The 21818-nt window shown below is 46.4% G+C and overlaps 7 protein-coding genes across 7 annotated transcripts; 3 read left to right on the top strand and 4 right to left on the bottom strand.

Moving 5' to 3' along the window:
• Positions 1-654: 654 nt before the first annotated feature.
• On the bottom strand, positions 655-3852 carry PCOAH_00001930 (DNA repair protein rad54; the record flags this gene model as incomplete). The annotated part of the gene is made up of 1 exon (XM_020057010.1): positions 655-3852. One exon carries the CDS (start codon positions 3850-3852, stop codon positions 655-657), a length of 3198 nt encoding a protein of 1065 aa, XP_019912596.1.
• Positions 3853-4867: 1015 nt separating this feature from the next.
• Positions 4868-6756, bottom strand: PCOAH_00001940 (Mitogen-activated protein kinase organizer 1; the record flags this gene model as incomplete). The annotated part of the gene is made up of 7 exons (XM_020057011.1): positions 4868-5310; positions 5418-5611; positions 5752-5905; positions 6042-6110; positions 6222-6287; positions 6391-6507; positions 6705-6756. 7 exons carry the CDS (start codon positions 6754-6756, stop codon positions 4868-4870), a joined length of 1095 nt encoding a protein of 364 aa, XP_019912503.1.
• A 2260-nt stretch (positions 6757-9016) lies between these two features.
• Positions 9017-10869, top strand: PCOAH_00001950 (Uncharacterized protein; the record flags this gene model as incomplete). The annotated part of the gene is made up of 2 exons (XM_020057012.1): positions 9017-10522; positions 10633-10869. The coding sequence occupies 2 exons, from the start codon at positions 9017-9019 to the stop codon at positions 10867-10869; spliced, it is 1743 nt and encodes a 580-aa protein (XP_019912534.1).
• Positions 10870-11972: 1103 nt separating this feature from the next.
• Positions 11973-14708, top strand: PCOAH_00001960 (Uncharacterized protein; the record flags this gene model as incomplete). Its single annotated transcript, XM_020057013.1, has 1 exon — positions 11973-14708. The coding sequence occupies one exon, from the start codon at positions 11973-11975 to the stop codon at positions 14706-14708; it is 2736 nt and encodes a 911-aa protein (XP_019912450.1).
• A 182-nt stretch (positions 14709-14890) lies between these two features.
• PCOAH_00001970 (Uncharacterized protein) lies at positions 14891-16678 on the bottom strand (the record flags this gene model as incomplete). The annotated part of the gene is made up of 1 exon (XM_020057014.1): positions 14891-16678. One exon carries the CDS (start codon positions 16676-16678, stop codon positions 14891-14893), a length of 1788 nt encoding a protein of 595 aa, XP_019912476.1.
• A 577-nt stretch (positions 16679-17255) lies between these two features.
• Positions 17256-17874, top strand: PCOAH_00001980 (Uncharacterized protein; the record flags this gene model as incomplete). The annotated part of the gene is made up of 2 exons (XM_020057015.1): positions 17256-17646; positions 17789-17874. 2 exons carry the CDS (start codon positions 17256-17258, stop codon positions 17872-17874), a joined length of 477 nt encoding a protein of 158 aa, XP_019912427.1.
• A 449-nt stretch (positions 17875-18323) lies between these two features.
• Positions 18324-20581, bottom strand: PCOAH_00001990 (Serine/threonine-protein phosphatase; the record flags this gene model as incomplete). Its single annotated transcript, XM_020057016.1, has 2 exons — positions 18324-19919; positions 20516-20581. 2 exons carry the CDS (start codon positions 20579-20581, stop codon positions 18324-18326), a joined length of 1662 nt encoding a protein of 553 aa, XP_019912589.1.
• Between the last annotated feature and the right edge of the window lie 1237 nt (positions 20582-21818).

The raw sequence follows: 21818 nt of genomic DNA on the forward strand, positions 1-21818 counted from the left end.
CACGTTACAAAAGTAGGGGCTTATGCATACGCACACATTTCTACGCGCCATGTTGGGGACACCCCCCTGGTGCACGTGCTGTCATGTCAGTAGGGGGGGAAAAACAAATTATATCCCCCTTCCCGCGCGAAGTTCACCGTCAACGTTGCAACAGTGAAAGTAGTATGCGATGAGTACACCTGGTGGCCACCTCTTTTAATGCTTCCCCCCCTATACACACATGTAAGAATTTTTTTTTTTTTTTTTTTTTTTTTGCACCAAACGGAACAGCTGCTACGCTGATGCACACACAAGGAGGTCATTTATCGTGAAGCAACCGACTTGCAACCCACGACAGCGATGTCACTACAACTGAATAACACATTTATGTTTTCCCCTTTTTTTTTCCTTTTCTTCCAAAAGTGAGAATCGAATAGGTAAAAAAAAAAAGAAAAAATCCATCCTCAGTGTATAGCCAAATAATTTTTTTTTTTTTTTTTTTTTTTTCCGCTTTGTTCATGCACATTTTGCAGGGTTGTTCTATCCTCTCCTACACCCCTTCATTTTGACTGCACTTCGACCCTGTGTGCGCTCCGCTTTGGGGTCGCACAAGTTACCCCAGCGCCGCCATTCCGGTTGCCCTTTGCGTTGCCATCCCCGCGTTTGTTCTTGCCTTCATATCAAGTAGGAGCTATCCGTGCTTACGTTTTCCACGGAGGCGTCCGCGTCCGCGTCCTCCGACATGGAGAGAAGAGTCACTTTGGATTCCTCATCCTGTGACAGGAGTTCTATCAAATTTTTCTGACTCATGTTTCGTGTGACTCGCTTGGAGGCGGCGTCCTCTTCTTGGCCCACGAGCTCCTCCTGGGACGTGGCCTTAACCGTGCTACTTATTTTCCGGTCCTTCTTCTGGCTAGGTGGTGTCTCCTTCGGTGGTTGCTGGTTAGCGTCCTCCCGCTTGGTTCCGTCGTCCCGCTTTGCTCCGTCCTCCCGTTTGGCTCCATCCTCCCTCTTTGTTCTATCCTTCCCATGAAAGGAGGTGTTCGTAGCCCACGCAGGTTCCTCTGCGTCGCCTCCAGCCCCTTTGCTCTTTTCCCTTCTACGTTCGAGTTGGTATTCCATGATTTCCATAAGTTTGTGTTGGTACCCGACTTTGCGCGTTTTTTCATCGCCCTCGTTGTCGTCCTCTTCTTCCTCTTCCGCTTCGTCATCTTCCTCCACGTCACTTTCCTCTCCTTCTGTTTCTTCTTCTTCCTCATCTCCAACACTTTCCTCCTCGTCCACGTCATCTTCCTCCTCATCATCCGCTTCGTCCTCCTCCTCGTCCACCTCGCTCTCCCCACGAACGTCGCCCCCCGGTGCCGCGTCGGAGTTTCCCGTGAGCGGCTTCAGCTCCGCCTTCTTCTGCACCTTCTGTTTGATCAAGTCGTCCCGGAATTCAATCTTGCAACTCATGGCAAAGGTAACAAAAAGATCGGAAAGTTTTTTCAAAACGGGAAAGTTGTTCATGTCGTTAAGCTTGTAGTCAGTGGCAGCCTTTACAGCCTGTACTAGAATTTCATCAGGAACGGTGTCTACACTTTGGTGGTGCGCCCAGGTGTTTACATCTTCTTCTTCAAAATCTTCCAATTGCTCCGAGACGTTTTCTACATCTTTCTCGGTGCAGTTTTTCATAGTGCACCTAGTGCATTCAATATTATCATGGGTCTCACAAAGAGTATTCATTCTATAATTAAAGAGTTTCTTTACATTCTCGTCGGAGAGTTGATCTTTAGACAAATTGGTGTTGGTAACGATCATGGAGGAAAGTCCATCTTTACTGATCTGTCTTTGATACATCTTCTCGTCAATGGTACCTGTGCAGAAGAACCTATAGATGTAGCAGATTTTTTTCTGTCCTTCTCTCCACACTCTGGCTAGAGCCTGCTTATCATTGGCAGGGTTCCAGTCAGGGTCTAACAGAACCAAACGGTTCGAACTGATCAGGTTGATACCGCACCCGCCGGATTTAGACGAAAGGAGGAATATAAAAATATCAGACGAGTGTGTAAAGTCATTAATCACCTTATGTCTTTTTTTTATGTTTATTCCTCCATCTAGTCGGACAAATTTGTAGAAATTTTCTCTACATAATATTTCCATGTAGTCCAGTGTCTGTGTGTAGTTGCTTACTATGACTACCTTATCTGTTGTATTCTGTTTGATCGTTTTTAGGAGGAAGTGGAGCAACTGGAACTTGCAGGACATGTTGTAGTAGGACCTGTGCGTGTCTCTTCTGCATTCCTCCAGGAGCTTCTTCACCGGTTTGTCGTAGTCCATTTCGACGGCCCCTCTGCGGTTCCGATCACGGTCCCGATCACGGTCCCGATCACGATCACGGCTATAGTCCCTATCACGATCCCCCTGTGAGTTGCTTTCTGGGGATGGTTTCTCCGCAGAGGTTGCACCAACTGGGCTGCCTCCCCCGCGTGCATTCCCCCGTTTGGCGCTTCGATCTGGTTTCTTCTCCAACTCCTTAGCGGCGTCTTCAATAAGCTTAGCGAAGGACACCTGCCCGACGTCCTTCATATCGTTTCCATTAAGCAGCAGCGGGTGGTTGCAAATTTTCTCCAGTTTTTTTATATTGATGAGTACATTCACCCTGTTCGTATTCTGGTCGTTCTTCAGTATCTTCTTATCCTTTAAAAAAAGGACATACAAAGCTTCCTGTATCGGATTCAGCTTAATAAAAATGTTAATCAGATACTTTACTGGTAGCACCTTGGAGAGTAGATTGTTTGTCCTTCTCAGGATGAACTTATTTGTAATGGCTGACAGTTCGGCTAACCGTTCTGATGCGATTGCTTGTTCCTTCTCCGTTGCGTCTTTGTCCCTCCCAATTAGAATCGGGTTGGCATATTTTTTTCTAAACAAATTGGTATCGTCAAAGAGGTCGGGATTGCACAGAGAAATGAGGGCGAAGAATTCACTTAAATCGTTCTGTATTGGCGTACCAGAGAGAAGAAGTCTCTTCCGAGCAGCCAAATTATAAATGCTCATGTAGGTCTTCGTTTTATCATTTTTTAACCGATGGGCTTCGTCACATATGATCATGTCTATGGAAGATTTGTCTAACGAGTCGTTGTTAATACGGAAGCATTCGTATGAGCAGATGATGACGGTAGATTTATGGTCATACTTGAATCCTTCTAACTTGCTTACTATTTTATCCTTTGCGTTGTCGTTAACACAAGTCACGTTACATCTACCAGGGAGCCATTTATTTATTTCATCGTTCCAGTTATTTATTAAGCTAGCTGGACATAGAATGAGGCACCTCCTAACAGCTGGCTTTTTATTCATCCCTTGTTTGAGTAGTGTGTACAGGACGGAAATGCTTTGGAGCGTTTTTCCTAACCCCATGTCATCTGCCAGGATGCATCCACTTATTTTCTCATCCCTTAGGTTCATTAAGCACTCGAAGACGAAGGTGACTCCTTCCCGTTGGTGTTCCCTTAGGAACTGAGCCAAAATGGGATCCACTTCTATCTTGTTGTTTTCATCCTCGTACAAGATTAGTGGTACAAACTCCTTTTTTATTTCGTTCTCCTTGTTTTGTTCATCCGCTTCTGCTCCTTCCGACCTTCTGGGGATGCAATTAGTTAGGTTAATCCACCCTGTGCGCCTAACCTTTGCACCCAAAGTTTTTTTAACATAGAGACTTTTGTCACTGACGAACCCAGGGAGGGGGTTCTTAAAAGGGTGGAACAGCGTCGTCTTCTCACTCTTGTCGATACTTAGGATGGGTAGCAGCGTTGCGCGCACCAGCGTGATGCACGTCCTTTCGGGGCTGTCCTCCCGGTTGCGCTTTACCTTTCCGGGGAACTTCCTCATGGCGAACGGGGGGAGAGTATCTCACTGGACCTCCTCGGGGGAAACGCCTTATCGTATTGGGGTACCTCTTTTCGTGTACCCCCCCAGCGGACATGCACGCGCAGGCAACAAATTGGCAACTGTTGGGAAGGCGGCCAAGTGGATGGGGAAAACTCCCTTCCTCCGGTGTATCGTCCTGTAGCGTATTGTGTCACCTACCGTGTGTCCTGCGCCTTTTTCACCCGCGAGTCGGCAAACCTTTGCAGATCTTTCGGTCAGGAAAAATAAACGCCGTTGTGTACTTCTCACTCGAGCGGATAACCAGCACTTAGTGGAAATTTCCCTTTTATCTGTGCAATTTTTGCTTACCTGCAACACGTGTATGTTTCCTTCCCGTAAAAATAAAATGTTGCGTTTTTTGCGTTATCCCACCGTGGGGCGAATTGGTCTACCACGCGGTGCAGGCAGCCATTTGTCAACGCAGTTTGGCTATTTGGTCAGGAAAAAAAAAAAAAAAAAAAACATGCAAAGGCAAAAGGTACGCTACGCTTAAATAACGTGTTATGAGGGAACCACATGGGGGAATACCCCGCGTGATAGTCCAAACAAGGGAATATCCCTTCAAGACTTCTGCTTCCCCATTTGGAGTGCAACTCTCTGCATACACACAAGGAGGGGAGGGGGGGAGAAGTGGCCCACATGGAAATGGTTCCCCAAAAAGAAAAAGAGTGAACGAAAAGGCTGCACACGTTTTATGCTACTTTTAAATGGGTGACTTTTTTCTCACCCCCCAGGTCATGGTTCCTCCAAAATAAAAAAAAAAAAATCCGAACGGGTCATACTTATGAAGGATGATGATCTACGTGTGCAAACCCTTACCACACACGCACCCATTTCGTCTCATTTGCATTTACACCATGGGGAGGACTCCCATTGTGGATTGCTTCATCCTCGTAAAAGGATTAAACGACGCAGCAACGCCCATCACATGACAATCTGCATTCCCCAGGAGAGGCAACCCCCCACTGGGCAAATTTCACCCGTAGTATAGCTGCAGCACGTGGATGTTGCCATCCACATCTCCGCAAACCAATTTGTTGTCCACGTTTTGGAAATTCTGCTCAGACGAAGGAACGTGTTTCTTCTTTCCATACCGTTTGTACTTTTCCAACACGGAGTTATACTTCTCCTTGTCGATGTAGGAGCTCTCCAACACCATGTGTCTGTTAACGGTTACGTAGTAGGTAGGTTTCCCTATCGGTACTTTGCAGTACGTCTTTTTGTAAATATCAAGATTCTGCTCATACTGAACGTTTCTATAAAAAGTGGAGTTGTTAATGAGGTTACTTTTTACAATGTCGTAGATGTGCAGATCGTTGTGGTGCGTGCAGGAGAGGATGAACTTGTTTCGGTTGTCCAGTTTGATGTTCCTCCGGTGGAAGTTGTTCGAGTCGCCTCTGTACAGTCCGAGCAGGGTTCCTGCGGGGGGGATGAAAAATTGCACCGAGGGGAGCATTCAACGGGTTGCATGCATTGACTGGGGTATTCGTACCCATGGGGACATTCACAATTGTGCGTTTTCTTACCGCTGTTCTTCTCCACCAACTTGACGCTGTTGTCAATGCAGTTCACACAAAAGTAGTTCCTGTCGCTTGTCACGTCGATGCTGAGAATGGAAGACTTTATGTCGTAGCTTAGAAGCTTCCCCATCCGCAGGTCGTACACTCTCAGCCAGTTGTCTATACTCCCCGTGTAGATTTCGTGTTCATCCACAAAGATACTGCGCGATGGGGAAGGGTTCATGCACGGGTGTGAGTGAGTGCAGCGAGTGAGATGGCTTAGCAAAGGTTGGCTTTGTATACTCACACGTGGCTACTCAACCCAGTGGAGGAAAGTAAAAGTTTTATTTTTTTTACTAACTCTGAGATGGAGTCCCCCGCTTCATTGAAGACCTGCAAAGGGGTGTTCTTCTTCTTGTAGTCCCTCTCCCTGAAGTCGTACACATTGACCGAGTTGCTTCTGCTGCAAAAGAGCAGCTTCTCATTCAGGCTCAATCTGATTACGTTAACCTTGTCTGCGGGGCGAGGCGGTGCAAAAAGGAACGCAGTTAGGTAGTGCGACTTGTAGGATATTGCGCTGTTGCCACTGCTTATGCGTGTCATTCACACGATCGTGGAGTGTGGTGCCACCTGGGCTCATCGCGTAGTAACCATTCACGAGGAGCCTATTTAAAACCTTGTTCGAGAGGGTGTCCCAAAGGTAAACGTGAGCGTCATTTCCTGTGGTATAGAAGGGATAAGCCAGTAATGAGTGATCTGCAGGAAGGACAAACATAACGGACGGTGCGTCGGAAAGTAGCACTCTGTTGGGGCATCTGTATGGAGACCCACCCGCTGAGAAAAATTTCGTATTGTCCCGGAACAGGGCGACGTCGTTTATGCCCTTTTTGTGAACATCTGCAGGGGGGAACGGGAGGTGCACCGTTTTGGAGACCATAAAATGGAGAAAATGTCACTGGGGACACACTTACAAAGGGAAGACTGCCCCACTGAGCAATACCTTTGTAGGTGTTTATGTGCAACTGCTTGTTTACATTCCAGAGACAAACAGTGTTGTCCAAACTTGAGCTGACGATGTAGTTCTCATCGTTGCTGAATACAATCTTCGTTACGCATGCTGTGTGTAGAAGGGTGGTAAAGGAGGAAAAAACTTATAACGTTTCGGGCAGCGCAACTTGGGCGGACGTGACATAGCGGAGGCTTCGTTTATCCACCCGCACATGGAGAAATGAGCGAGTAAGCGCGTATGTGCCAATATTCTATGCATTTTTGGAGACGCCACCTGCTCAATGTGAACAGCTCTCCTAAAGTAACCTTTGTGGCCTGATAGTTTTCCAACGGTTTTTACTGTAAGATCAATGTCCATAGTCGGGGGGTTATTAAGGGTCAACTTCCTGACTCGAGCGACATGGTGAAAGAGATGGAGGAGGAGAAAAGTTCGATCGTCGCGCAATGACGAAGTGTACGTGCACAGGTTGTCGTTCTGCCTGACCAACGCATTTTTTTTTTATGAACAAAAAAAAAAAAAAAAAAAAAAAAATTAAAAATGGCTAGCTGGAGGGTGCAAAGAGAATGTACCACTCGGAAGAGCTTCGAAGCGGGGCTCCACACGCATCTACATGTTTGCTTAACTGCACAACTGTAAAATTGTGGAGCTGCCTATCTGCTTGCACGCATAGACGTTAGCTATTACATCTTAATGAGGGGCGCCGCCACGTCCCCCCACAAGTGTAGTTATATTTTTTCCGCGGAGTGGCATTTTGCCGGGAAATATATATAGCATGCTTTGCTGGAAGAGCGAAAAAAAAAAGGAAAAATACATTGAAGCTTTCCCACCTTTTAAAGCGTCTCTCTTCATAACCCCATTTGGGAACCCCCACTTCAGCTGCGTAATTATGCATGGATGAAAAAGTCGCAACACCCCTAACACCTCCACGTCGAATGTATTCTCAACTGGTGAGGAGAAATGCGTTCCTCACATGCAGATATGTTTGTGCACCACAGTTGCAGGCAACGCAGCAGTAGCGGGGGGGAGAGAAAAAAAAAATATATATAGTAGCTCCGTTGCATAAGTAACACAGAGCGGTTTTAAGAACATACTGTAGTGTAAGCTAAATTGGAAAGGAATGATCCATTAGGGGAAGAATAAGTGGAGGAAAGGGAAAAGTCGAAAAATGAACGTTGCCTTGTCTGGTTTGTTCCCCGGGTGGTGCCGATCTGATTTTGCGAAGGGCTCCCCCTCATCCCTTTGAGAGATTTCGCACAGGAGGGTTATATATGTATGCAGCCTACTCCGCGTGAGTGAAAAGCATGTCCATTTATGTTTCACCCGGTTCATTTTGTGTGAAGAGAAACCTAGTTGTTTTCCGTATGTGGGGGTCACTAAACTTTTTGGTCGGTCTTACACACCCTTGGATGGCTTCCCCTTATGGGGCGTTACGGTCAAGCGGCGCATAAAACCTTTACAACTTTTGCAACTCGCACGAAAGGTGGGAAGTAAGACATTCGGTTGGGGAAGACGACACACAGTTGGCGCTACACGCGATATGCTGTTCTGCACGCGCATACACATGTGCACACATGGGGTAAGCGCTGGAATTTTCGCGAGGGCCCTCCCCCGCTTAATCCGAAGACGCATGCTTCGCAGAAAATTACAACTATTCTGTTCACCTTAGCGGCGAGAGAGGAAATTATTTTACCTGTATGAAAGTATCATTTTGCGTTACAACTTTTTTTTTTTTTTTTTTTTTTTTTTTTGTATGGCTGCCTGATCGTGTGGTGCTTCACTTGGACATTTTTGTTGCACCCTTTTTGGACACCCCTAGGGGAGGAGTGATACGTGCACGCTTCCACTTAGTGAAAAATGGCAAACAACTTTTGTCGTCCGTTTGTGCGTATGAACGTTTGCATGTCCCTGCGTGGTTGAGTTTTCCTTGCCCTGGGCCTATCAAACGCAGAAATACGGCCAAGCGTGCTGTGCATGAAGTGGGACTCACCCATGGCAAGCATGGCAGTGAAAAAAAAAGACGGCAAAAAAAAAAAATAAAAAACAATTCCCCTCCGCTCATTTGAAGTGAAAGCTGTTTCCTTTTTTTTGTTTTTTTTTTTCGTTTTTTTTTATGTTTTTTTCTTTGCGATAAGACAGCGTGTAACTGTTCGTCCACGTGTTTGCCCCATTTTGCATCCACGTTGATCAATTTATTTTTTCTGTTTTTTTTTTTTTCTTCCCCAATGAGTGTAGTTCACTCATTTGGGGCAGTGCCAAAAAGTTCGAGTTACGGGCGCATTTTCACCTGACCGTAAGTTACCCTTTAGGGTGCTCATGAACTCATTTTCATGTGGGAAGGAGTCTCGACTTGTGCAGTTTGGACGCACCGTATACACACCTTTCTGTTTGTAGCGGTTTCCTTTGTTTGATTATCCGGCGAGAATCTTGCCAGGTTGGAGTTCACTTGAGGTGAAAATAAAATAATAGCTACAGTGGCCATAGGCACGTTTTTGAAGGTGTAAGGTATTGAGCACACGCATCGCTACACAAAGCGCGGTAGTGGATCAGAACCGTAGATGTTGGCACTGCAGGTGGTGCTTAGCCAAGGAGAGGATTCTTCACCACGTGCGCCAAAAAAATGTTCGACGTAGACGAACCCTCGGGAAGAAACAAGAGGGACACGGAATCTGAGAAGAAATCGGACGACAACGTGTCCTGCTACAATAGCCGGGAGAGCATGCACAATTTCGGGAAGGGGGGAAAAGGGAGCAGCTACTGTTCTGGCGAAAGGGGCAGCTCAGGTAACTTTAAGTTGGACGACGAGGAAGATGATCATGGTGAGGGGATCAGCAAAGACAGTAGTAAGGGAAGCAACAAAAGCAGCAACAGCAATCACAGCAGTAGTGACAAAGGTGGTGATAAGGGGAACATGGGGGACTACTTCGCAGGGAGGAACGCCCTGTATAGCAAAGGCGAAGGGAAGAAAAAGGAAAAAAGCCTTATCCGTAACGGCAGTGAATTCTTCCTAAGCGAGGACGAGATGAGAAGCAGCAACGTGAGCATGGATATAAACTGCGATTTGAGGAAGGTCCAGACTAAGGTGTGTGTAAACAGACACAAAACGAAAAAAAGTGGACAAGATAAAATTGCCAGGGAAGGGATGCGGGTATACAAACCCCAGGACATCTCCCCTTTGCAAGAAAACACTTTTGCTGCGAATAGGAGTTTCAACCAATCGCTCAACTTGACAAAAAACGACATAATGTATTTTTGCGAGGGGGGGAGGAGTAAACCTGGGCTGAAGTTAAGTATGGGTGGGGGGACGCATGTAAGTGGCGGAACACACATGAGTGTTGGAACGCACGCTAGCAGCACAACGTATCACGAGGAGGGTCCTTTCTTCAATCAGGCAAAGCTGCGGACCGACAGGGAGAAGGTGCAGAGAAATCCAAGTCTGGGATGCAGTTTGAAAAAGGCAACCAGGAGTAGCGCATACGAGGGGGGAACACGCACCAATAGCGGTGACGCAGATGCAGACGACTGTGGTGACAACTGCAGTGACAACAGAGCGGGAGGACTGCTCTTCGCCGAAGTGACCAAACGGTCCATAGAAGCGAAAGGCAAATGCATCAACAATAACACAAAAATAAAGATCAAGCGTTTGTGCGAAAAAATAGAAGGATTTGAAAAAGAAATAAAAAACGAAATTTTACAGAAGAAAAATGTAGAGAAGGAAAAAATCTTTGTGATCAGGGAAGCCATAAATAAGTTGGAAAAGAACCTGAACAACGAAATAAAAAAACGAATTGAACACAATCGAACGATACAAAGTATCTTCTCCTCGGAGATACTAAAGGTGCAGGAGAAGATCGAGCATGTGGTGAAGGACAAAGTGGGAGAAATTGAAAAAGCGATCAAAGCGTTGGACAATAAGGTGGACACCATTGCCAGTAACATAGAAAGTGAAAAAATGAAGTGCATCCAAAATTTAGAAAAAAGGAATAACAGCATTGCTAGGGACTTCTCCAACCTGCAGGCTGCCTTTCAGCAAGACAAGGCGAGCAACAAGGAGAAGGAGAGCAGCATCTGCAAGAAGTTGGAGGAACTCGAGCGGAAGTCGGAGAGCCGCATCGCCACGGAGAAGGTGCGTCCCACCAACCTATTAAGAAGATGCAAACTAAGCTGTTCATAAATTGTTCACTTTGCCGCCAACCAAACCACATCCTCCATTTATTTATTTATTTTTCCCCGCAGAACATCCGAGACAGCAAGTACCAGGAGATAATTTCCTACATCGAGGAGATCAAACGAGAGAGGAAGGGGAAGAACGAAAATTTCCAGACGTTCGTCATGGAAGAAATCGCCACGATCAAGAACGGACTGATTCTGGAGTCACAGGCTCGCGAGGCGGCCGACGATGACATCGTGCAGGCGGTCAACCACTACACGAAGGCGCTGCAGGACTCGCTGCGTCTGATCAATTCGAATTAGGCAGCTTCGACTAAGTGGATCGTCCATAGTGATAAACCTGTGCAGATCGTCCACACTGCCTCTGTTTGCCGCTGCTAATTATTTTTAATTTTTTCGTAACTCCTCATATATATATATATATATATATATATATATATATATATATATATATATATGTATTTTTTCCATCCGTTTGATCACTTCAATTTGTTCGCGTTTGTATGAGCAGATTAATTTTTTTTTTTTTTTACTTGATCGGTTTGGCTAGCTGCAAGTGGGCTTCGCAGCTGTTGGCTGCTCTTCCCTTTTGTTGTCCGATGAGTTAGCGGTTTCGCTCACGCAGGACGTTGTTCACAGGGGGAACTACACACAAAGTGGGTGGGTAGGGTTCCCCAAGGAAGGCCAATTCCACTACAACGTGCTCCTAAATGCGTTGGCGAAATATTTGCACAGGTGGGTTAATACCTCCCCTAGTGGGAATTCCCGTTCGATCATTTTTATAAGAAGGTATGCCTCCCAAGGGTATCCTCCCATCCTGCTCAAATGAGGATGCTCCGTTGTTCTACCAACTGTCCCTGGTGCTACTTGGTGATGAAGCTTAACCTTTACAATCTTCTGCTTTTTGCTACAACGCGAAAGGTACATTTTGTGAAAGGTAAAGGAAATATTTCCTCCCCACTCACCGCATCTGCAACAAGATCACGTGGAAGAAGCAAAAAAATGAGATGCGTCCTACAGCATGATATGTGGTTCGTTCTCTGCATGCGCTACGATCGGGGGTTCCGACTTCGCGCGAGTTGAAAAATCAGCTGCGTGTTGGCACAAATGTTTTCTACAATATAAGCATATTTTCTTATCAATAAATATTATTTTTTGTGTTTTTTTTTTTTCATTTTTTCATTTTTGCTTCTTTGCTTGTTCGCTTGTTTTTTTTTTTTTTTTTTAATGGTTCCTGTTGGCTAGATTGTATCTTGCGCTGCTGTTTTGTTTTCTGCAGCTTCGCTTCCCCCGCGTGACGTGAGAGGCTAGATTGACCGTCCGGAAATTTGCAGGAAACGCGAAACGTACTTAAGCGCGTATAGCCTACCCTCCTGCAGAGGATTGAAGCAAACGGTAAAACATCCATGGAGAGCCTCGAGGATGTATCTACGACGCTGAGCGGGGGATTGGCAGGGACGCCAGGGAAGATGAAGAAGGGGAAGAAAATGGGAAAGCTGAAGAAGCTGCTCAAGAAAGAAGGACTTTCGAAAAAAAAGGCGGCGATAAAAATGGCAAAGCTAATTGAAAAGGGGAAAATTCCCTCCCTGAAGGGGACAATGAAAAAGAAAATGAAGAAGAAAATGGGGAAGGTGAAGAGGGCGATCGGAAATGGGGGTTGTGACGATGACGAAGAAGACGATTGCGATGATGACAGGAGGAGGAGGGGAAAGGAAAAGCGCAAAGGGAAGAAGGCCTCCAAAGGGAAACAAAGCAAGAGAAAAAGGGAGCAGACCGAGGATGAGGACGACCCCACGGATGACGAATCGGAGGAGGAAGACGGGGCAGATTTATTCGAAAGGGAAGACGTTATTTTAGAGGAAAAAAATGTGACCGCAAAGGGGATGACCAAGCAGAGCGACCCTTCGGAAAACTTCATACAATTTTTGAAAAAATATAATGACCAGGGGGAGGAAATCCCGAAGAGGAGAAAATCTCTCGATAAGGACAACGATGAAGAGGAGGAATATGGGTTCCCCCCGGAAGAGGCGGAGGCAGAGTCGTATCAGTACCTGTCCCAAAGGGATGACGTGTATAAAATTGAAAAGCCAGTCGAACAAGTAAACCTTTCCGACTTCATCTACACGGGTGATGTTGTGTCGAGAGAACAAGTAAGTGAAGATATAGACATGCTGACGAGGGGACAACTTGCGAAAGGGAAGACATCCACTCACATGTCCATCCTGGAGGAACAGAAAATGAACGAACACTTGGCGTATGTAAATAATGTGGAACAGATAAATAAATTGAACAAATCGTTTTATGTAATAAGTAACGCACAGGGGGTGCACTTTGGGCAGGGGGGGAAGAATGGACTGGTCGAGGTGAACTCGGAGGAGTTCCTAAATAAGAACTTACTCCGACGGCGGGCCAACGTGGAAAACAAACGGAACGAAGAGCACATGGAGGAAACGGACCCAGTGGGTGACGTGCCCCCCTCCACCGCTAACCGGGAAGATTCGATGACTGCCCTCGAATTCGAAGCGGAAATGCAGAAAAATCTTCGGAAGTCAAAAATGCTCATCGTGTCGGATGACGTGTTAAAAACGGAGAGGGAGAAAAAAAGAGACGAGATGAAAAAAATCGCGCAGCTGAAAGCATTGTTACAAAAGGAGGAAAAAAAAAACAAATATAAGAAGAGGATTAAGTCCAAGTCGTACCGTAGGCATCTACGGATGAAGGAGAAGAAGGAGGAGGAAAAGATCATCGCCAAGATACACTCGGAGCACCCTGATTTGGCAGAAAATCTAGCCAACTATGAGAAGGAGTACGCTCAGAAGAGGAACTTAATAAACAACGTGAAGAAGAGGAAAACCGTTCGTCTACTTAATCGGTATAAAAATGAGGAGCTGAAGAAGCAGATGTTGAAGAGCTTCCAGGCTGAGAAGGAAGAGAAGAACGTGCTCAGGCGGATCATTGAGAGGGCCGTTGTGGAGGAAGAAGACGGGGGGGAAACCACCAATGATGAGGGGGAAAGCAATCATCACGATAATGCAAGCGACCCCCTTCAGGGGGATGATAATTCAGGTGACGAAGTGGTCAGTACCTCCCTGAGCAAAAAGAACAAAGTCAGGAAGGAACTACAGAAGAGAAACCTCGAACGGTTTTCCTTTGTGCGAAACGCAGAGGAGAGGAAACGGGACGAGGAATTGTACCAACAGAGGAAGAGGCTTCTCGATAAGGTGGAACGGAAGAAGGATGAGAAGGATCCCATGGAGAGCTGCTCCTCCGATGAGGGAAGTGACGCTGAAAGGGCCCGCCTCGATTTGGGCCTGTCGAACGAGGTTCGTAAATCTACCGCGAAGGAGGCGTCCAAGGCGAGGGCCCAGCTGGCCAGAGACGCCGACTTGGTGAACGCGCTAAGGAAGGGCGGCATTTTGGGCGAAGGGGATAATCCATCCGGTGTAACTCAGTTAGATAATCCATCTGGTGAATCTGCAGTGGAGGAAACCCTAAACCAGGAAACCCCAGAGGAAGACAACCCACAGGAGGAGAAACCACCCAATGTGGGGGACCTCCGTGACATCAACGCGATAGATGCGATTGACGCGATTGACGACGGTTCGGTGTTGCAAAACTTTGGGGAGAATCTCACGGTGTACAATTTAGAAAACGAAGTTTACGAGGATTATGTGAATATCAATCCAGACATAGCGGATGGGAATATCCCGAGGGAGGACGATGAGTTGCTACAGTTGAGTGACGATGAAAGGGTCACCACAGAGAGGGTTAGCGAAAGAGAATGGTGCAACTACGAAACGTTACTCGAATTGGAGAAAAACAAACTTATGAAAGAGAAGGAGATTATTGAGCAGAAGAAAAGAATTCCCATTCACACCATTAGCGTTTTCAACAAGAAGGACAGAAAATTTGAAAAATATTTTGTAGACAAGGTTCCCTATCCTTATGAGAGGAAGGATTATGAGAAGACGTTAAACATAAACTTAAACAAAGAGGTGAATGACATTTCGGCACATGCCAAGTTGGTTGCTCCTCGGTTGTCCAACCGGGTTGGCAACATCGTCTCACCGCTGGTGAGGAACCCCTTCGAGATTGCACGCATCTTGACGCTCAAGCGGGGCAAAAACAGGAGCAAGTTGTAAAGCGCGAACGATAGCGAAGCGGTGTGGTGGCGGATTGACTCGGTTCGGCATATAACTGCCCTACTGGTGGGACCAATCCGAGCGTTTTCATTTTTACTTTTTTTTAACACCCCAAGTGGGGGCCATCTTCCCTGGAGATCCTGCAGCTAGTCTCCCCGTTAGGAACCCCGCAAGCGGGCCTGTTAACCGCCCCGCTCCAGGTTCTGCCTAATTTCGGCCGTGTGCTGATTAAAGTAGCGGTCGAGTTTTTTGTTGTACATTTTGTTCCTCCTGTTGATGTAATTTTTAAACACCCCACTTTCTTGCTTTCTCTTCCGACTGAGCTTCGAGCGAACCACCTCCTGCTTCCTGCAGAAGGTGATGACGTTATTCTTGTCCCTCTCGGTGCACTTGGATGTGTCGGTAATTAATAGGTCCTCTCCGTAGAAACTCTTCCCCAGTTTTTTTTTTTTCTCATCATACAGGTTCCTATTTATGGAAAAGTTGAACTTCATTTTTTTAAAAAATCGCTTATCCCTGTCAACTTCGATTAGGTCTTTTTTGTTTTTCTTTTTGGAGACGCTTTTTGCTTGAGCAGCGCTGGTTGTGTAGATGCCGGGGGCGTCTTCTTCATCGTCGCTGCTGGGGGGGTCATCACGAATGAGGGGGTCCACTTTTACTGGATCCACCTTTTCTGGTTCTTTGGGTTCATCCCCCCGGGTTGGCTTCTTCCCACACGCGTTAGTAACACTGGTATTCTTCTCATAGTGGTAACATGCATACTCGTCTGACTTCCCTGCTGAGGCGCCTCTCGTGGGGAGGTGCCCGGCCAACCTCTCCCGATTGGCCTCCACTTGGTTCAGCCCCTTGGACTGGTTTATCTTGAGTTCAATTTCGAGGAATCTCCTTTCCCTGTCGGTCATTCTGCGTGGGGGGTCCTTCACCAAGTCGAACTTATGCGCTGCATCTATCCCCCGTATGGCTTCTTCCTTCTGTACTGATTCTACCGTATGCATACCTCCTACCTTGTGCACGTCTTCCACCTTGTGCACGTCTTCCACCTTGTGCACGTCTTCCACCTTGTGCACTGGTTCCACCTTATTAACTCCCACCTCTTGCAGTTTTTCCCCCCTCGCGATCGCATCAATATCGGCGAGGATCCGATTGAGAAGCTCTATCCCCTTCTGCTTCTCCGTCTTTTCTGATTTTCCCTTTTTCCCCTTGGCGAATATTTTCCCCAGGGGGTCCCCCTGAGTGTTTACCCCACTGGGGTCACTACGATCATCACTGTCGGAACTGCTAGCTTCGCCAGTCTGTCCCACGTCGCCGATACCGGCAGTTGCAAATAGACTATCGATATACTGCTGCCTGGAGGAGACGCGCTCCCCTTTGAAGATGGACTCACTCACCTCACCACATTCGGAGATGTAGATGCAGGTCTTCGGTTCGAAGTTGCTTGTCACGGGAATAAGTTCGATGGCCCTCAAGACGTGCATGTTTTTAACGACCCTTCCAATGATGGTATTTTTACCATTGTATTTGTGGACGGAACTGAGGGTTATTTTAAAAACAGAGGAGCAACGTTTGGGTCCCACCTGGACCATGGTGAGTAGCCCTGCATTGGTATGTCTCCTTTGGGAATTCTCCTTTTTGAAAGTTGGGCCGAAAATGCATTCCACTTGTTCGTACTTTTCCTGCGGATTTTTCCGAGTAGCAGGTGGGATGACCTGGCCAGTCGTACCATGCGTGACTTTGCAACGCAGGTAGCCGCTCTTTATACACTTGTTTTTTTTCACCTTCTCGATAATGCAATGCTTATATGAGAGGGGTTCCCCTGAATACACGCTGTGGTACTTGTTACCTCTACACAGGCAGAGGAAGTTTTCCACTGAGTTCTTCACCTCCGGGTCGTCAAACAGCTGGAAGTATACCTTCCCCAGCACGATGCTGTTTATCGACAGCTGCAGGTAGACGTATCTCTTCTTCCCCATTTTGTCAGATAAAATAAACACCACAAGGTAGGTTCTTACTTAGCGGAGGGGAAATGAGGGGGGTGACTCTCACCCCCTTGTATAAGTTCTGATTTTCCTGGAGTTTAATTTTTTTTTTTTTTTCCCATCTGTTTTTGCAGGGCTGTACGTCCACTTAAGCGCGGGAGGAAAGCATAGTTTTGGCCTAGGCACTTTCCACTTTGGCGGTCACCCAAGTGGGAAAAAAAAAAAAAAAAAAAAAACGTTTACCTGGGGATTTACATTTGTTTGGCACGTGTTGCCCTGCCAAGTGGGATGACGCTGGAGGGTCATTTTGCGCCAGCCGTTTTGTTGGAAAATTATCGCCACGCGCTTACCACGTTGTTCCCACGTTGTTGCCCCTTTTTTGCCTATATTTTTTGCACCATTTTTTGGCACTTGTTTGCCTGTATTTTTTGCCTACATTTTTTTTTGCCATCTCTTTTGCCTATATATATTTTGCCTATATTTTTTGCGTATATTTTTTGCCACCTTTTTTTTTTGCCGCTCCGCAAAACGGAACAGCCCCGGAGAGACAGCTTGGTAACCTCCCCCCGCAATGGTGTTGACGAAGCGCTATGAGTACTCCCCGCTGGAGGAAATATTTTTCCCCAAGCGGATTACAAACGTGCAATGTTACACTGATGAAGATTTATCCTTGGGAAGGGAAGGACAAAAGCGGAAGGGGAACCTTCCCATGTCTCAGCAGAAGAAGACCCACCTGAGCGGACGAAGGGAGAAGAACCTCCCCCCCAATATTAACCAGATAAAAGACCAACTGCTGCAGCCGGACCTCTCCCTAGAATTGTGCCAACGGAAAAAAAATTACTACCTGAACACGAGGCACGCAAGCCATGTGCAGAGCTACCTCTTCTTTTATGACTACCGCAAGTGCTTCCTGAACATGGATGGCAAGATGTTCATCGACCGGCACCCCGTGCGGATACGAAGTGAGCGCTCCGTTGCCTGGCCAACCGTTTGGCTTCACCTTTTCACTCACCTGCTATGCACCTGTTACGCAGTTGTTACGCAGTTGTTACACAGCTGTTATATTTACCTGTTGTGCACCTGTTCCCCCCCACACCCGCGCAGACGACGGCACGAAGCGAGACGAGCGGCTGAACAAAGTCATCCCCGTGCAGAACTACAACTCCTTCATCTACGCCTACAACATATAGGGGTGCGTCTACCATGTTGGGAGAGTGCACACTGCACTTTGGTCGTGCCTGGCAAAATTTTCGGCAAATATTTCTAAATCGAATTAGCGGTGCGCCTGTGCGCGCCGGAGGAGGGACGTCATCGGAAGTGAAGCAAAACGAAGCAACACGAAGTGAAAAGAAGCAGCACGAAGTAACACGAAGTGAAAAGAAGTGAGGGCCATATGACGAGGCAAAACGGAGCAGAGCAAAGCGAGGCGCACACCCTGCAAAGGCACAGGGGCACACACATGGCAAAGTGGCACATGAAAAAAAAAAAAAAAAAAAAAAAAAATTAAATTAAATTAGCAAAGTGGGGGAAGTACACATAACATAGGGTGTGCGGAGCGGAGTAAACATAACTGGCCACGCAATGTCGACAGTCGCTTGTTAACCGCCGCTGCGTCACTGTGTCATTGCAGCGTGTAGGCCTACTCGTTCGGCGGGCGCTTCTCATTTATGCTGTCGATCTGCTTGGCCTTCGTGAACTTTTCCAACTCATTCTCCAGACCCTCCTTGCCCTGGAGGAGGAGACCCACGGGGATCCTATACCCAGGACTGCACCCCTTGAGCTGCACAATCAATTCGTTTTCCTTGCGGAGCGTCCTAAATACTCTCATGAGACGGCCAACAGATTGGACCTTCTTCCTGAGGGCATCCGACCGTTCCTTCGAAGTTTGCGCGTCATCTGTGTGCAGGTGGGTAGGTTGCTCCGCTTGGGTATGCATCTGGTTAGTAGACCCGCCTACAGTTTCCCCCTTTTTGGATGCCCCACTATGGAAGCAGCCATCCTTGAAAATGGCTTCCTTCTTATGGGAGGATGATGCCCCTTCCGTGGCGTTACCCTCCCCGTGATTAGCAACCCCATTTCGGAGACTGAGTTCTTCCAGCTTCATATTATTCTCCTCGATGTAATTTATTATTTGAAGAACCTCTGTAGGAAGGACGACGTCCTTCACTGCTTCATCGGACTGGTTCACGCTGGAGTTTAAAATGCAGTAAAGCATTTCCGTAACCTTCTCACTGACGAAGGGAAGTGACCAGGTGAACAGGTTCATAAAATTCGGTAGGTGATAAGGATGGGGTGAAAAACTAAACTGTTGTATGTTGAGGGTATTGCTATCGAACTTTAGCACCGCCCCTTTGTTATTGTAGACGTCACAATAATTTGGTGCTGAAAAAATGGTGATGACGATGGGGAACCCTGTCTTTAAATTCGTCTGGTGCATTTTGTACCCCTCCAATTGTGCTTCATGGGCTCTTATAATGGAGAGTAATCCATTTTTCTCCAAAAAGGTCGTGGCTGCGTTGTATCCAAAGAAGTAGCTGCACCCTCTAATATCGTTAGGAAAGTAGGACTCTGTCTGGATGGTGTGTTCCTCCTTATCTTCATCAATTGGGTCAGACCATAGGATGTCACAGAAGATCCCTGACCTGGGAGGTTCTTGGAATCTTGTGAAGGAGCAAATCTGATTGAGCAGTACTAACTGTGGGGATAACCCTCCGTGAACTGCAAGGAATTTTCCATTTATTACAGCCGACAAGGGGATGGTATCGAAGGATTCCATGAACGCATAGTAAACTACCATGTCATACTTGTATTCACACTCGTCTCGGAAGTTAAAGAATGAGGTCATCTGTCTACATTCGTGATTTCCTCTTATTAGCCAAATTCTATTGGGAAAGTTAATCTTTAGGGCGTAAAGGAGTAAGAGGACCTCTATACTGAAGGAACCTCTGTCGACATAATCCCCGAGGAAGAGGAACTGTGTTGTTTCTGGATTTCCTCCCACTTCTAGCAACTTTAGGAAGTCGTAGTATTGTCCATGTATGTCTCCCACTATGGTTATTGGGTCTTGGAGTCTGAGCAAGTTTGGCTCGTTGCTCACTATATCGATAACCTTCTTTATTATGTCTAGACAATCTTCCTTCCGGATACGCCCCTCCTTCTTCAGGTGGTCCCGCAGGGCTTTGTAGTCTGGCGGCTCGTCCGTGCCGTTCGGGTAGAGGAGCTCCAAGCTGAGGGGCTAACAAGGGGGGGAAAACGTTGACATGGGGGATAGAGTTAGCGGTGCTGATCAGGTCGGTAATAGTTTTGACCACGTCAGTGATGGTGATCAGGAATAGCTTTGCGAAGCAGCCCCACCAGGAAGCTGTACTGTGCGTTCGAACAAAATTATTATCCAGCACGATAGGGGGAGGCGGAAGGAGGTAAACTTATGCTCGCAGCGTCCCCTCTTGCAGTCATATGAACGGGGCAGCGACTGAAATGTGCGCCCACCACAGGGACACCTTCCTTTATCTGCACCCTTTTTGGTGAAACATTTGCACGATGGCAACCACCAGCTGGGGTGCACCTGGCTAGACCGATTGATTTGTTTTACACACTAGTGTGCAAATGTTGCACGTTGAATTTTTTTTTTTTTTTTTTTTTTTTTTTTCTGAACAATCACCAATTTGGCTAGCTCGTTCGTTTGGCTTCAACACACAGTACAGCCCCCGTGAATGTTCTCCGCGCCGGCATGGAGACTTCCCACCCGTCCAGTTACATTCAGGGGTTCGAAATGGGGGTTGCCCTCCTATTCGCAGGCGACGTAGAGGTCCAGCGTAATGCAACTGTTACCTTGGCTGGTGGGGGTTCCACGTCTTTCACTTGTCTATCGTTCTTAGGATTTGGTAGAGGTTCCATTTGTGCAAAATTGAGGGTTCCTTTTTTTTTTTTTTTTTTTTTTTTTTCTTCTCCTTATTGAATTCTGCAGGGGTAAATAATCCTGACAGTTTTTTTACTTAAACACACCAATTTGGAAATTTAAAATTACATAAAAAAGTGAGGCATCATATTGACATAGGGCGTAAATGGGTAAAAAGGAAAAAAAAAAAAAAAAAAAAAATTATAAGGGGATGATGCGGCGGATGAACAGGGGGGGTGAAGAGTAAGACGTACGAATGACATTTGAAGCTACTAAACAAATGGGGAAAGGGGAAAAAGAAAACTTTTGAATTCGGTAAGCATAGAAATGTGGGCATTAAAAATGCATGTGCGTTTTCTGTTCGTTTGTTATGTTTATTTTTTCGTTTCTTTCTTTTTTTTTTTTTTTTTCTTTTTTGTGTGTTTTTTTCGTTTTTTTATTTTTCATTTTTTATTTTTTATTTTTTTTTGTGTGTTTTTTTTTTTTTTTTTTTTTTTTTCTGTGGTGTGTAAGATGGGTTCCTTCTGTTTTGTTTTGCTTTGCCCTGCTTTTCTGCATTTTTTTTTTGTTTTCCAACTTTGGGGAAGTGACTATATCTGAGGGTGAAGATGTGGCGGAAGGGTTCGCGGCGTTTGTGGGTCCCCCTACTGGGCACAAATTTTCTTGGGAAGGAAAAGAACGGGGGAGTTCTTCAGGAGGGAAGTTGCCCCACGCGTATATGCGGCACATGTGAACCAGCGCATTTGTGAATATATGGACATGCCACCTACACACACGTGTGGTGGGTGTGCCTGCCGTGAGGGGTGAAATTGGAACGAAAGGCGACTGTATTACTCATGTTTCGACGTGGGGAAGAGCCTGCTCCAAGTGTGAACAATTTTTCGCTGAGGGTTGGCAAAGGTGTGTACCTTCGCAAAGGAGTACCATCACCGCGGTGAAGCAACACCCGTTTTGCCAACCACCACTTGCGTGTGTTTACCCCTTCAGTATGAACACATCCCCCAGTTGTGGAAAAAAAAAAAAAAAAAAAATGGAGATAAAATAGGAGGAAGACTCCTTTTGTTTGAGGGATCGAAATGGTGGATCGAGCTACACTTCACATCGGAACAGATGAATTTTTTGGGGGAATCCTTACCATGTTGCCACTTTTTCATTTTTTTGAAATTCCCCCACGTACACCCGGTGAATGTTTGTTGATGGGACAGTGGTAATACCCGTTTGGCGAAAGGTGCGAAT

This window comes from Plasmodium coatneyi, chromosome 1 (assembly GCF_001680005.1).
Source record: "Plasmodium coatneyi strain Hackeri chromosome 1, complete sequence".
In the NCBI taxonomy this organism is placed as follows: domain Eukaryota; phylum Apicomplexa; class Aconoidasida; order Haemosporida; family Plasmodiidae; genus Plasmodium; species Plasmodium coatneyi.